Genomic DNA, 15,889 nt, shown 5'->3' with positions numbered 1-15,889 from the left:
AGGGCGCTCTAGGAAGATGTGCATTTAAAGTCACAAGGGAAATAACTAAAGCCTCAGGATGACTCTGTAACAGTCCTTGGTTTTATTGCTGCCAAACTCTATCTGGTTAACAACAACAAAAGCACACGCATGTTAAGAACAGGTGGACTCCGTCCAGGAAAACGACGTCTAGGGCAGGTGTTTTATTTATTGACTACTTTCTGTGTTCAGCGATGTGCTGTGATAGGCACTCTGCCTGTTCCAACGGAAATCAACGCTCGGCGCCCTTTTGAGGGTAGCAGCTCTTGCTGACTCTCACCCCACGCTTTTCTGACTCGATTAGGATGCAGGATGAAATGTTTTCATCTCTAACCTGCTGCGTCAGAAAAGGGGGCTGTAATGTCGGTCGCCACGTGTTTCGGTGTGAACCCGCCGTATTTGAGACGCCCTGCCACAGCCACCAGTGACGTGTCCAGTCCTCACCCGGGGCTCCCGGGGGTGGGGGTTCTTCTTTGCCTCTTTCTGCTTGATTTCAAACAATGGGTATTTACCACAAATGTGAGAAACAAACATATTCCATAAGATGCACGGCAACAAACAAAACTCCAACAATATTTAATAGTAATAAAAATAAAAAGACAAACAAACAAACAAAAACAAACCATGCCCTGGCCGGGTCGGTCGGTTGGGGTGCTGACCTGCACCCCAAAGGTTGTGGGTTCAGTCCTGGGTCAGGGCGCCCACTGGAGGCAATGGACTGATGTTTCTCTCACGTTAGTGTCCCTCCCTGCTCTCTCCCTCCCCCTCCCTCTCTCTCAAATCAATAAGCATAAATCCTTGGGTCAGGATTTAAAAAAATGGAAAAACATAACAGTCTGAGCAAAAAACTACGTGTTCTAAGAAATTATAGGTATCTAGAGATGATGTAAAGGGATTCCTTCTATTTTTCCTGGACAATGAGTTTCCTGCTTACACTTGCAGCTAAAGTAGGGAACCCGACAAGCCTTGCAAACACAGCTTGGACCAATTGAGGGACACTGTCAATGATAGAAAAAATGACAGTTTTCTCAGTGATCAGAGTAGAGGTGACGACTTAGGACAGCAGTTTTACTGCCTTGCCACCTAAAAAAAAAGGCGGGTCGTTAAAGGTTGCCCTACACGATGGCTCGGTCTGCCCTCCGAGCCCCCGGAGTTGAGGCGTGTGGTGCCTTCCGCACGGCAGTTCCTGATGCCTGTCAGCTGGTCCCAATTAACCGTCTCCGGACACAGGTGAATTCAGTGAGCTAATTCTGCTCACTGACTCAGTCTATCACTCATTCCTGCTTTTGTCCGCTAATCAGCACTCTCAAACACTATCTATTTAAACAGACACGGAGCTAATTACAGCAACAAGTAAAACGACAAACCTGGGGCCTCTGCTTCCCCTGGGGACCCAGGGCCCTGCTGTCCAGGCCGGCCCGTGCATCCGAACTAAGGTTCTCCTCCCCAAGCATTTTTGAGCAGTGCCGGTCCCATTAAACATTGAGTCTCGATGCCGTAGAACAATACAATTGCTCTAGCAATTTAGAAAGGGGCGATTTGAATTAGAGAAAAGGCAGAACTACAGACTATGTAAAAAGAAAAGCAATTTAATCCTGAATTGACATTCAGGATTGCAAAATGCTTCTCTCTATGTAGATGTCTTTGACATATTTGTTTTAGTCCACAGTTAAGCTTCGTTGTAAACTTACATATCAATGATTTCTATGAATTATAGACTTTAGAAGATTCTTTTATTTTTAAAGATTTTGTTTATTTTTAGAGAGAAGGGAAGGGAAGAAGAGAAGGAGAGAAACATTAATTGGTTGCCTCTTGCACATCCCCAACTTGGGACCTGGCCCACAACCCAGGTATGTGCCCTGACTGGGAATCGAACTGGTGACCTTTCAGTTCACAGGCCAGTGTTCAATCCATGAGCCACCCCAGCCAGGATGCTTAGAAGACACGCAAGAAGAGTTTAGTCTTCTAAGTTGTTAAATATGTTGGATACATTAGTCGTGCTGCTGACTCTGCAGAGTGAGGCTTTGCTTACCAGCCTGCGTGCCCCAGAGTCGCCGCCTGGCCCTCCCGGTGCCGCCGACCCATTGACGAGCTCCGGCGTCCACGCTTGCCAAACACGCCCCGGATTTCTAAGGCTTAGCACCAAAGGGAAGGATGTGAAAATGTTAATCATTTGTATATTGATTGCCTGTTGAAATTACAATATTTTGGATATGTAGGGAAAATACAATGTAGTCTAAACTTCATTTCTCCTGTGCTTTTTTATTTCTTTAATGTGACTACCAGAAAGTTTAAAATATGTGACTTGCATTGTAGCTCTGTCAGAGAGAGATGTTATGAATAATGTGAAGAAAAGCTTCCAAGGCATTAGTAAATGCTAATACTGTCTGTGGACGAAAAAGAGGAATGAAAAATGTCCTTAATGAATCTGAATACCAGGCCTTCAAAACCCAGGCAAAATGACCCACAGCTCACCACTCAGTGCCCCTGTAGAGTGGCCCCCAACTGCTAAGAGATCTAGGTGTTCCAGGGGAACAGTCTCCGGGGTTTGTACACACACACACACACACGTGAGTGTATATATATATATATATATACACACAAATATATATATTTGTATATACATGTATGGAGTGGGCCAAAGGTGGTTTACAGCTGTTTGTATGGAAAGAGAATGCAGGTTCTGATCATTATAAGCTTTACGGACTCAGAGGAATGTCACTCACAACCACAAACCCGCCTCTGCCATCAGCGATGGGGGAGAAGCCCAGTCTCCCTGAGGGCCGAGGGTCAGTGGGAGGGGCAGTGCTCTGAGAAGCCACTCAGCAAGGAGCTGGACGTGGGGGGGTCAGATCCCGGAGGACCCTGTTTCCTTCAGGCCGGTGGGGGCCACCCACCTCCCCCTGGGGTTCATGGGGACTCAGAGTTAGCACGCTGCTCTCCTGGTAACTCAGGAACATGACTCTGAAGTGCGGTTTCTCCTCCCAACTTTGGCAGCTGCTTTGCCCCTCCCAGCCCTTCCCCTATTTTGCTCCCCGAGTCTGAGATGATCTCTCAGCTGACCCCTCAGCTCCACCGCCCAGACCAGCCTGGGGCACCCTCCCCAACCAACCTACCAGCCGGCCTGGCAGGTCGCTCCTTCCTGTCAGGCCTATTTCCTCACCGCTCTGATCCATGTGGTTTAGACGACTTAAAAAACTGTTTCAATAAGTTTATCCATCAACAAGTCACGTAATTATAAAAAAAGGCAAAGTTATTGGCAGACTTATTGTAATTCTTTACCAAGGAACAGAATTGCTCCTCTATACACTCAAAGAAATTATCACAGTGAGCAAAGCATTGTAAAGCAACATTCATTTTAACAATAGTTAACAACAATAAGAAACTAGTCCAACAAAGAGGAATGGTTGAGGTTAAATAAGTTGACAAATTCATATGTTGGGATTACTGTACGGCTAGTAAAAATAGTATGCTTCTAAGATAAATGACAAAGGAAATGCACACAATAAAAGTTAGTAAAGATACACTACAATTTACAATATGATCGGACTCCAATTATGTAAAATAAAATACAGAGCCCATGGTGATATTGGCTACTTCAAGGTGGTGAAGTCACAGGTTAATTTTTTTACATACAGTTTCTGTGTTTTAAAACTTTATACAGTGAATATATATTACTCTTATTACCGTAAAAATATATACATAAAATAAACTATGATTCTCTAGCTTCCAATTTTAATAAGTTTAATTTTTAAAGGAGTACCACCGAAAGCTTATCTTTCATGGAAAAAAATCATACCTCCTCTAACAAGGATGTATAATACAGTACAGTGTTTCTTATCCATTGTAACGCTGTCAGTGAGATCAGCTACCCCTGGCACAGTGGTGGTTCATCTGACTTGACACGATGCTGGTTCATCTAAAAAACAAACGCCGAGATCACCCACAGCTCCAGAGTCACAGATGTCCCTGTCTGAGTGTCAGCAAGACGAGTGTCAGCAAGACCAACGTCAGGGGCACTGGAGGATACCAGGACACCCGCAGCCTGTCACAGTGTCAAGATTCAAAGCAAAACTAGTTGCAAGCTAGTTCCACCACAGCAGCAGCAGCAGCAAGAATGGCAACGGGGCCTCAGCACACAGGGACACAAACTTTCCAGTGTGAGCAGGCCACGTGCCGTGGGACCCGGGGACATTTCTAAAACCCCACTCACAGAAATGATGGCTCATTCTAAAGAGCCGAGTCAAGCCATTCTTCACAGGGTGAGTTACACCTTTTCTGACTCTCTCCAAAAGGGCACCTCATTCATTCCAAGGCCTTTGCTACAAGGAAAGGGCTTATAGCCAAATGAGTCATCCTGTTGCTCAGAACACGGACTCTTCACGCCTTCCCTCCTCCCGGTTCCCGGCAGTGCGGCGCGTTCAGCATCGGGGTGTGCCTCCTGAGGTGCCCGGCAACTCCTGAGTCATGTTTACTTTGTGCAAAGTCATGGAAAGTCCCTGGTGATCGGGCCGGCCCTCCCCAGGGCCCCGCGACACAAACCTTTCAAGAGCTCGGGGGTCCTGAGGGGGCCTTGAAAGTCACCTAAAAATATCAAGTTCTACAACTCGCTCCGCCAGGCATGTCACGAACCAGAGACGGATTAACGTCAGCAGCATTTGGCAGAAATGCTGCATCTGAGAGGACAGCTCCCGCCCAGGGCCCCGTCATCTCTCCTGCATTCTGTCACCTGCCTTTTCAAGGGACACTCGGTCGCACAGAGACCATCGGGCCTCTCGTGGAGGCTGGGAGATGGTTGCTTGGGAATTAGCTTTGATTTCCAACCCTTTCGATTATTACTTTAAGTAAAACACATTATTTAGGAATGGGCACAGGTAAAACTATCCCAACCTCGTCCTTAAATTTCTGTAAAAATGTTACAGAACGGTTCCTGTTTCCCAGTGTTCTGTTACAGAAGGTGTCATAGAAATGATGGCCCCTGGGTTGTTGACCACTCCCCCCGCCCCCCCCAAAAAAAACCCAGGCACAATTCACATTATTTAAGGTTTTACAGTCACCTGTGCTTATTTCAAAACCTGTCACACGTGGAAGAAAGGTTTCACAGAAATCAGATGTATGAAATCGACAGTGTCACAGCGCCGACAAGTGCAAATGGCGAACAGCTAATGCGTATGCATAATAAATAAATAGGACAGTGTTCAGGACTATTTGTAACTTCTCCTGCCTTTCCTGGAGTAGTAAAACATAAGGGAAAGCGAGATGATGACGGCGAAGAGCAGGAATGCGACAAAGGCCAGCAAACCCCTCTGGGGGTGGGGAAAGGTGCACTCCGCGCACAGCGAGAAGTCCTCCGCACACAGCCCGCCCAGCGTTTCCGGGCCAGGGAAGCCGTTGCCGTCGATGATGTTTCTGTAATGCTGCACGGATGGTTTGGGCTCAAACTGACCGGCAGCGTAACGATAGAGGCCAAACCCGGGCGCCGTGCGGTCGCTGAACGAGTAGGCGAAGTAGCCACAGAGGTTGACCCCGTCCAACACGTAGGCTGCAGGGACACAGGGACAGAGGGCGAGTTAGTGAAATACTCTGCATGCAATCCATGAGGCACCCATGGCCTTGGTACGTCCGGGGAAGTGTTAATGCCCTTTAATAAAACTTCGGGTTAAATCGGATTTCATCAGAAAAGGCTGCTGGTCTGGGAAGGCAAATATGGAGCTGCATTTAACTCAGTAGGTTTTACATAGTGCAGCCCACCATGAGGCACTTGGGTTCATCTTTGCACCCAAGAAGCAGGTGGGACTGCTATGGGCCAGGGGACGGTGGAGGGCGGGACCATCCGCACCTCCGAGGCCCAGAGCCGGTGGCTGGGATTTTCAGTCTGCGGCTCGTAGCTACACCCCTTTATCTCTGGATAAAATCCCAACTCCCTGCGGGGCCTTTTCAGTGTGGCAAACAGGGACAGCCCTTCACTCTGAAGGTGGCTGTGTGTATGTGTTTGAGAGTTTCTGACAGGTGGCATGCCCTGGGTAATGTCCCCTTCAAGAGACAGTTGTCAGGGGCCTTACCTTTCAGAGCTTCGTTCAGGTAATTCTGCATGTAGTACACCCTCAGCCTGTCTTGGCCTGCTTGCAGGTCGTCATCGATGCCACTGGAGATGACGTAGGTGGGCAAGTCTCCATACTTGGACTTCAGCCAGCCCAGGACTTTGCGCAAGCCCCAGGGCACCACGGCCACCTGACTGGGCGAGTTGAGCCACGTGATGTCCGTCATCTCTTGCACCTCCAGGTAGTCGTTGTACTTGCTCGGCTCTTCCTTCTCCCAGTCCACGAGGATGGTGGTGTAGTGGCTCACCGCCAGGAAGTCGAAGGAGCCCCGGACGAGCCTCTTGTCCTCCTCGGTGAAGTAGGGCAGGAGGAAATTGTTCCTCTGGTTCAGCCAGTCCCGCATCGCCCGCGGGTAATCCCCAGAGCCGAACACCGGCTCGGCCAGCCAGCCGATGTCAAACTCCAGCACCCTCTCCGCCCCTTCTTGGTCCTTCGGCGAGGAAGGGCAGGCCGGCTCGATCCAGTCGGCCTGCAGGGCCAGGGATATTTTCCCCTTCTGGGAGCGTCTGAATTGCCCGTCGTAGGCACGCCAGGCCAGCGCGTGCGCCTTCAGCAGGTTGTGCCCGGCGCTGTAGGTCATGTTCCGCGTGGGGGGCTCCTGCATCGTGATCCAGAACTTGACGTGCGGGCCGAGCTCCTGGAAGCACAGGCGGGCGTATTCGGCAAAGGCCAGGGCAGTGCGGGGGTTCTCCCAGGCACCCTGCCGGGCCAGCGGCTCGGGCAGGCCTTGGTGCGGGGTGGCCGGGCGCCACAGGGCCACCGCAGGCGTGATGTTGGCGCTCACGAGCTCACTGGCCATGCAGCGGTAGAAGTGCAGGGCCGTGAGGTTCACCTGGGACCGGTCGCCACGCGGCAGGACCAGGGCCCAGTCCAGCGAGAAGTGGAAGTGCGTGGCGTGCGCTTCCTGCAGGAGGGCCACCTGGGCGCGGATGGCCGTGAAGTCCGCGCAGGAGGGCGGCCTCTTCCTGGCCGTGAGGCCATCCACCTTCAGGAGTCCCTTGCTGCGGTGCACGTCCCACAGGTAGATATGTGGGTCGGTGAACTGGGACAGAGCGGTGTCCACCTAGGGGGACAGAGGAGCATAAATGCGGCTTACCTGGACGGCCGGGAAGAGGAGTTCCGTGCAGCTCTTTCAGCGAAACTATCCGTCAGGGTGAGCGAATACAGGAGCCTTTCTGGCAGGACGCTCACACGATTTTCCATGAATACCGAGCTCCTGAACAAGAAAGCAGCCCATTTTGTCCATGCACATTTGTCTCACCCCTGGTTCTCTTTGTGATTCTAACCCTGCTTTAAAAACTCAAATTTTTTTCCCCTCACTTTAGGTGACAAACATCAGCCACGATTCTCACGCATCTCTAGTCTGTGTTAAACAGCAGAGGATTTGGGGGCGTTTTTCTTCTGATACGAGAAATGACTGATGAGATGAGACTCTGAAATTATTTTTTAAATGGCAAAGAAAAAGGTTAACAGCTGAGTGAGTCAGAGTCAAAGAATGAAATGGCATTTGAAATTAAATTGTGCTTCTTAAAAATCACGCCCTGCACTGAGCGCTGCTCCCAGGAAAGAAGACACTGAATGAGCAGAACCGGAGTCTTCTATTAGCTTTGCAGCTGATGACGGAATTGAACAAGTTCAATCTGACAGTAGGAAGCAGTGAAGAATGTGGACATAGGAAATGAAATTGTCATCCACCCATAATGGGGTTTTTTAACATAGTTTTAAAGTTTTTTAAGGCTTTATTTATTTATTTTTAGAGAGAGGGGAAAAGAAGGAGAAAGAGAGGGAAAGAAATATCAATTTGTAGTTGCCTCTTGCTCGCCCCCTACTGGGAACACAGCCCACAACCCAGGCATGTGCCGTGACTGGGAATTGAACCAGTGTCCCCTTGGCTTGCAGGCCAGCACTCAATCCACTGAGCCACACCAGCCGGACTAAATTTTTTCCTAATTATTTTTCTATGACGATCAACATCTGACATTGAAGCCTCCAGAATGAAACTAGGCATTCAGGAGAGTGGACAAATTGTAAACTCAGAATGACAAAATGCCCCCTCCACGTGCCCACCAGGGAGGTGATGCAGACTGAAAGTGCACCCTAGCCCACTGCCCACACCCGGGGTCTCCTTAGAGAGGGTTACTTTGGCATGACCCTCTGCACAGAAGCCGGGGTCAGACGAACCCCAGCTTGCAATCTCTAGGGCAGGTTTCCTGGGGCCTGCAGCAAACGAGCCGCTGTAGGAGTCGGTGCTGTGTGCACAAAGGCAAATCTTTATAAAATCAGCGTGTGGGAGGGCAACTGCTTTCGCTGGAGGAGGGCGCCTGGCAGCTTGCCCCGGAGTGCATCTCCCCAGCGTTACAGGGGTGCCGTCAGAAGTTATCTCCTCACCGCAGTGCACCCCAAACCACGCCTCCTCTGCTCTGCCGGAGAAAAGACTTGTGTGCTCTTCTGAAAGGAAAGTGTCCACGGCTCGAAAGAATTTTTGGATTATTTTTACAGAACTCCGAGTTGACTAAATTTGTATCTTTTCTACCATAATTGTCCCCCAAACACCAGCTTTTATTCAGTCCACTTGAAAACAAACATGAGAGACTAAAGTATAAGTTTTGGGAGGAAATCTATTTCTTAAAACTGCAAGACATCTAGAAATGATAGACTTAAGGCAAAATCCTATCTAAACTCCATTAGTTAGTTGATGTATTTCTTAATGAAGAAAAATGAGCTAATAAAACTGAACCTGCAGAAGAAGTGGGCGTGAAACCTCGCTCCTCACATGGCTGGTGTTAGAGAAGCCCAGGCTCCAGCATGCAGCGGGCTCTGTACCAAGTTCACGATGAGAGTTAGTAGCTGGGCAAACAGTGTGAGCTGGGGAATGGGTCCCTCACAGTGACAATCCTTGCAAATACACCTGAGGTCAAACTTCAGACATGTTGTGTGCCACAGGGGTGTGACTTTTACAGTTTTTCAAGTGAAATGCAGGCCTCATTAACATGAGGGTTTTTTTAATGCTAGGCCAGAGGGAAAAGGTACATTTCAATGGTTTGAAAGCCACTTCTCAGGATTTTAATGTAATATTTTAGAAGTATAGAGTGCTGCCTGTAAATTAAAGCATTCGCCCACATTCCTAGAAACTGTACCCCCAAAAAACTTGTTGGCACGTTGTCAGTTAGGAAGCTGGCTGGGGAAGGGTACTGCCAGAAGAATACAGAGCTCAACGGTGAAAAGCAGAAAAAACAAACCTGCAGCTGCGGCCTTCTACCACTAAAGGTCTTCTGGAGAAGTTCAAGTCCGCCCCAAGGTGGAGAGAGACCTGACCAACCCTGGGTTTGGCTGGTTCTGTACTGGAGAGCCCTGGGGCTCCGCTGGGTGGAGGAGAAGCCCCCCGCCCAGAGCTGATGATGTAAATGGGGAGGGAAGGGCAGCCTGACTGTGGATCAAGTTCTAGAATGAGTGCTTCCAAGGGGTAGGAAAAGGGTCCTTGCTCCATCCCCCTCCTGCCTCCCTGCCATACTTGCTGCACCTGATCCCAGTGCCTCTTCTCTTTTGAGGAAATAGGAAACATTCTTCAGACTTTCTCACTCATTACCTGTCTCCAAGGCAAACCTTTCTGCCCTTAAGTGGGGACCGAGCAGAGAGAGAAAAGGGGCTCCCTCCAGCCTCTCCGAGCTCACATGTCTGCACAGAGATGCTGGCCGGACAGCTCTGCACAGAGCACTGAATGGGGTGCAACTGCCCAGGCTTAGGCTACCATCCGGGAGACGGGGAGGAGCCTACACCCCCAATGACAAGGAGGCACTAGAGCCCCACTGGGTCCCCCCCTTGCAGGACAGCAGCTTGGACAGGGAAGCCGCAGAGAGCAGAGGGCTGAGGGAGGGGAGGGGGGGCCCTGGAAACCCCCACTGAGAGGCAGAGCTGCCAGGACTGGGGTGGCCTCAGACGTCCTTGCTCACCTGCAAGGACGGGCTTCACTTCTGAGACCACCCCTAAAGCTAACTGAGGGTCTGAAAGAGACACAAGAGTGATACATACCCAGAAAACACATAGGAAGCGTGGCGTTGATATACCGTCCTTTAACTGAAAGATGGCAATTTGATATTTACAAGAGAAGAGCAACCCGTTTCAACCAGAAGGCCTTTCCTCAGATCCAAACATTCTCCCAAATACGTCTGAGCCGAAGGGCTACAGGACAGCCAGCCGGAACGGGCCCCTGTGGTTGGTGTGCTGGGCTGCAGGCGCTCACCGTGGATGCCGGGGCGGTGGGGGAGACTTTCCCTGCACTCTCCTTGGCTGCCTGAAGATGCACCCCCCTCCCGAGTTTCAGCAGCCGGGGAAGACTGGCCCTTGTCACAGCAGAGGAGACTAGGAGTCAGCTCCACGCCCAGATGAACCTGCTCCCAAACTGCCGTAGTTCCCACCTGTTCTTACAAGGGCCCATTTATGTTTCCTGAAGGTCATTTGCTCTCCCTTAAGAGACCTACATCCCTCTCCCCTCTTAACATGGTGTTTAAGCCTGAATTTTAAGCCACTTTGGGGTTGCTCATTTCTCTCTGAGCATCTCGCACATGTATCGGAGGTACGCGTGTTAATGAACTTCGGGGTTTTTCTCTTGTTAACTTGACTTTTATCACAGGGGTCTCAGCTAAGAACCCAGAAGGGTGGAGGGAACGTTGTTCTTCCTCCCCTACAGAACCAGTGAACTGGCTGGAAGCACCCAACGTGACGAGACCAACGCCCCTGCTTGTGCGCTGATAGTGAACTTGGTCTGTTTGCACACCGTGCCCAGCAACGGCACCACCCCCGCCCCGCTCACTCACCACGTGCTCCGTTCGCTGTGCCGTCCGGTTTGTGTAGCCGGCGTTTTCTCTTCAGACTGTTTGCAAGGCAGGGACCAGGCTGGCTCACCTCCCCGCACACCCCCCTCGACCGAGCCCCCCAGCCACCAGCACTGGGCTGGGCACACGCTCACTGCCCAGCAAGTACCTACTATTTGATCAAATTCTAGAAAACAATTTTTTTTTAATGAAAAGAATTAAAGTTTGAATTTTCTAAGTTAAATCATTAAATTAAAATAATGCCGAGAACAAAGTACAGAGAAGGGGCTCGGGAAACGCATCGGCCAGCCGCTTCGAAGTGCTTCCCCTCCCCCAGCTCGGTGACCGGCGCTCCAGATGAGTTCCAGCGAGGGTTTCCCTCCTCTCCGTCCTTCAGCAAGACTGGGGACCCTCGGGGACGTCTCGGGAGGAGGGGCTCTGCCCAGCGGGCCTGCCCCGGGCACAATATGAGCTCCGTGTCACGTAGCAGTTATGGAACTCAACCACCCCGAAGGTTTGAAAACCACTGCGTTAAAAAAAAGAGTGTACTTTATCAGATCTTAAATGTTAATATGTGTTTTGTTCCCCTCTGGGGGCTGAGGGGGAGAAGCCAGGAAGAGTTTTGGAGAGAAGGATGCGGCGTTCCAAAGGACGCCCTTCAGAGACCGAGTGCACTCGGGGGGGATGCACGTGGGCCGTGGCCACCTGAGAAGGAAGCTCCCCTTACTAGCGGGAGGGCCGGGTAACACCGCCCATTGGTATGTCAGCTGACTTACTTGAATGTAGTTGTCCACGATTCCCCAAGCAAAGTCACAGGGAAAGGTCCCTTCTAGGGGTTGGTTTTCAGGTGAAGGAGGGAAGCCGTTCTTCTCTATCAGCTGTTGGTAGAACAAGGCTGAAGACTTGGGCAACAACTTCTTATCCTGGCTCAGGAAGTCCACGTAGAAGAGCCCACGCCGGATGCTGTAGCCTCGGTGCCACTCGAAGCCATCCAGGAGGGACCACGCCGTGTACCCGATGACATTCACCCCATCCAGCCTGATAGCTGCAAAGGGAAGAGAGGACAGGAGCAAGTGACCCTGCGCCGGACACTCGCCCGTGCTGCAAGAGCCCTGGGGGCCTTCCCAGGTAAGGGAATCGACTCTGAAGGGAGCTGATTGTTTGGTAAACCGCTGGATAACTCTACAAACAAGCTCTTCACAAATAGACTTATCTCCAATAGTTTTACTTGGATTACTCTTATCTCTGGTGTGGCTGGTTGGGCCTGGCCAGTATTTCCCTTTCTATCCTGGCACCTAACGTTGTGCCTGATGTAAGAAATGAATAAAGTCTTTGAAAGCATGAAGTACTGACTGTTTTCTCCAGATGCTGATATTCCTTTTTTAAAATGTTTAAAGTGCCTCATTCGATACAAACTGTAAGAACCCAAAACACGTAAGCAGAGCTATATACCCTGGGATTTCCTGAATCCTTAATGTAATCTAAAAATCTAGAGTAGTCATTCTGAAAGTCAAGTAATTTCACACATTGTAATCTAGCTTCTCATTTACAAAATGAGTTTAAAAATTCACGTAAGTTCCTCAAGTCACCAAATGAGAAAGGTGTGATGAGAATCCATTCCTGTTATGGCCAAAATCAATTTCTCCATTATGATCAAAAACTATAAATTCACACAGTTTATTACAGATCATCTTAGAGATTGTTTTAGCCATGGATTTGGGGAGGAAATTCGAATTTCCTCCCCAATCCTACCTTTTAACGTTTCCATTATAAACTTTTTGAGGTAATACATATACTTGGCATCATCTCGCTTGGTGGTTCCTGAGACAAACCAGCCATTTTCCACAATAAATATCTGTGGGTGGTTGTATTCGAGGTCAACCCAGGAGAGCAACTGCCTCAGGCTGGGGGATTCTACTTGGCGGAACTTCATGGCAGGGTCCAGGAGCTGAAAACTCAAGGTCGGTCCAAAGGAGAGAGCAAAAAAGTCGGCTGTGCCTCTGATGAACTTCTTCTCAGGTTCAGTGAAGGTTGGCAGGAGGGATGACAGGTTGTTCTTCATGCTGTCGGGGTAATCGCCATCAACGAATATGGGTTTGGCGAACCAGCCGAGAACGAAGTCCAGAGATTTCTGGCATTCTTGGATGCCGCGGTCCGTCCTTCTCTGGGGGCTGATCCAGTGGGAGCTGAGGGCGATGGACACCTGGCCCCCCTGAGTCGGGCGGAAGGAAGTGTTGTAGAGGTGCCAGATTTTGGCATGAGCCTAAACAAAACAAAACAAAAAGCCTATGGTAAATTGGCTTTTGATCGCGAGGAGAAATGTAACGCATATTTGGTTTCCCAGCCCAATTTGTATCTGTTTCTCATCAAGCCTGACCTAATGACTAACCCGCAAGGGAAATATTGCCTGGCAGCGATCAATCGTCGGAGGGAGGTCAGCCCACAGCCAGCCGCGACCCCGCCTGGAATCATTTGCACTGTCCTCAGCCACCGGTGGAAGATGTGAATTTTGGGGTGTTGAGCATGTAGTTATTATTCATGCTTTGAAAAATTAATGAAATTAGAATCTGTTATAATACCGTCCTGCTTAATTGGCTTTGGATTACGTACTGTTTAATTAATAGGCTTCGTGGAAAGGACCCAACCCAGCTCTGTTATCGCACCAGGAATTTCTCAATAGGATTATATGTACTTCTTTCCTTATCCTAAGAGACTGGGAGTCTTCAAGTTGGCTCGGATTGTTGGAGCCGATTTAATATTTTGTAGCCATCTCTCGGAGATAAAATTCTAACACATGTTCTCACCATCTTTGTTCTTCCCTAAGGGGACTCAGTGGAATAAATGAAAGGACCGGCTCCAGTCTGTAGACTTAACCCTAACCCTCCGGGGCCCAGGGACAGTGGCGGCTTCCCGCAGGGCTTTGCGCTCACCATAGCAGCAAAGAGCAGAAAACCACCTGCATACCACCCTGGCCTGCAGGCAGTCAGCTCCCAGCCTGGACCTTCCTACAGCAATGAGATGGGCTTCCCTCCCGTAACACCAGGGTCACGTTCCCGTAACACCTTCCTGGCCCCTGCTATCTTGTGGTCACTGTTTCCTTGTTCTTGGTGAAGAAAAGAAAGCATAATAGGGCTCCTCCCACCTTGCTGGAACTATGTTTCTCTTTACTTTTCAATTCCTCAGTTTACTCTATTTTGCTAAAGATATGAGTGCCGCTCATCAGCCTTTGACTCCACTAACAAATAGATCGTCTTCAAAAACGCATTCAACTCTGGTTGACTCGCACTCTCCAAAATGGCCAGGCCAATTTCCACCCCACTCCCTGGGCCCACGGGGGCTCGCTCACACGGAGCGCCTAACACCCTCTCCATTTCTGTCCAAGGTCGTTCTCATGGTTTGTTGTCCGGGCGCGTGTCCAAGAGCAGCCTCACCACTGTTCTCCGGAGTTCAGCCAAGCATTTAGTGGACAGGCGGAGTTGATGTTGAACTTTCATTTGTAGTTTCTTACTAAACATGTTTCATGTCACTGAACGTATTCCTTTTTCCAGGAGCTGAAGCAGCTCTCTGCATGCTAAGGAGGAAATGCAGAATCAAATGTGGACCCGAAGAATAGTGACTTCTGCCCGCGTGACTCCAAAACTGCTGGCTTGGTGACGCCCCACCTTTCTCTATCATCCTCTCCTTTGTTGTCCGGTCTCTCCTTTTCCAACTGACAAGAAACCTCATCCTGACACTGAACAGTGAAACAGGAAAGAAAAGGACCCGTTCCTGCTCATCCTCAGGACGCCAGACCCAAGCACATGATGAAGGGGGCCCAGCTGGAGGCCTGACAGGCCCTTAATGTCTCGCAGGCTCCCCTCTGCAGAGCGAGTGCCCCAGCGGGCAGAGCCAGGGTCGGGAGGGAGGGAGAGCAACCCAGGGACTTCCTAACTGGGTGTGTTCTGCAGGCAGCCAAAGTCGGAGCCAGGCGGTGGAACTGTCTGCCACCCTGGACTGGTGGCTCTTCTAACCAGAGGGACCCTGATGCGGCTCAGAGGGCGGTGGGCAAGGAAACCGATAACCGAGGCCTTGCAAAAGTGCGTGTGTGGTTTTCAATGTCAGATAAACCCCCTGCTCCCTCAAAGTTAGTTGCGTGCTTTTTGCCACGTTCCCTGACTTGCGTAGGGAAGACCCGCTGTCCTGCGTCTCTCACCGAGGTTAGGAGGCGGAGACGAGAGGCTTCAGGAAAAACACCCAACGCAAAGCTTGCATCCTGGAGGGTCTCCACGGTTGCTCATTCCTTCTGTCCCAAAGGGCCGCGCAGACCGAACCGGAAGGCAGCACAGCTAAGGAAACACGCCTGCTGAGGAGGGAACGCAGTGCACAGCAGAGCGGGGACGGATGTCGCAGTGACACCTGGGGTCTGGGTCGGAAGAGGCGGGGTTGGACCCCCCATCCTTTCTCCATTACCAGCAGGAGCCTTAGATATTTCTCTGCACCAATGGGAACGGCATCTCTAGTCCTTCCGGGACAGCCTGGGGATTAGGGGACGTGAGGCAAGTGAGAGGTTCTAGCTGTTGATTATTGAGAGAAATGTAAGTCTGCAGCCTGGGTTGTGCCACTCCGACTGGGCTGAGGGCCCCCAGATGGCTGGTGAGGTGCTGAGCGAGAGTCCAGCTCCGCGGCTGCGTGGTTCTGCTGGGTCCGTTCTGTTTAACCGAGCGTCCCACGGGGACCTGCACTGACCCCGGCCCCACACGCAGGCACAGGCCCCAGAGAGCAGCCTGCAGGGCCTTCGGTCATCGTGAGTTCCTAAGGGGACTTTCCACAGCAAGACTTGGGATCTACCCTCTCCCCTGCCTCCCACAGCTTCCGTGCGTTTTGGATAAGACCCTCCTGGGGCTTACCTAAACCCTGACAGGGAACCCCAAAGCACGCCACCCACAGGCCCTAATAAAGGCATGCGTCCCGGGTCCCCTC

At 50.5% G+C, this 15,889-nt stretch overlaps 1 protein-coding gene across 1 annotated transcript in view; it reads right to left on the bottom strand.

Moving 5' to 3' along the window:
• Window positions 1-4,014: 4,014 nt before the first annotated feature.
• Window positions 4,015-15,889, bottom strand: part of KL (klotho) — a 33,664-nt gene continuing 21,789 nt past the window's right edge. The window contains exons 2-5 of the mRNA XM_037129349.2: window positions 12,683-13,193; window positions 11,707-11,975; window positions 6,081-7,182; window positions 4,015-5,560 (exon numbers count right to left, since the gene is read on the bottom strand). Coding sequence (XP_036985244.2) covers window positions 5,223-5,560; window positions 6,081-7,182; window positions 11,707-11,975; window positions 12,683-13,193 — 2,220 coding nt within the window. The 3' untranslated portion in view covers window positions 4,015-5,222. The remainder of the gene's footprint in view (window positions 5,561-6,080; window positions 7,183-11,706; window positions 11,976-12,682; window positions 13,194-15,889) is intronic.

The sequence above is a fragment of the Artibeus jamaicensis genome, unplaced genomic scaffold, assembly GCF_021234435.1.
Source record: "Artibeus jamaicensis isolate MK-2021 breed Jamaican fruit bat unplaced genomic scaffold, CSHL_Jam_final contig_415, whole genome shotgun sequence".
In the NCBI taxonomy this organism is placed as follows: domain Eukaryota; kingdom Metazoa; phylum Chordata; class Mammalia; order Chiroptera; family Phyllostomidae; genus Artibeus; species Artibeus jamaicensis.
This window is presented reverse-complemented; position numbering and strand designations above follow the sequence as displayed.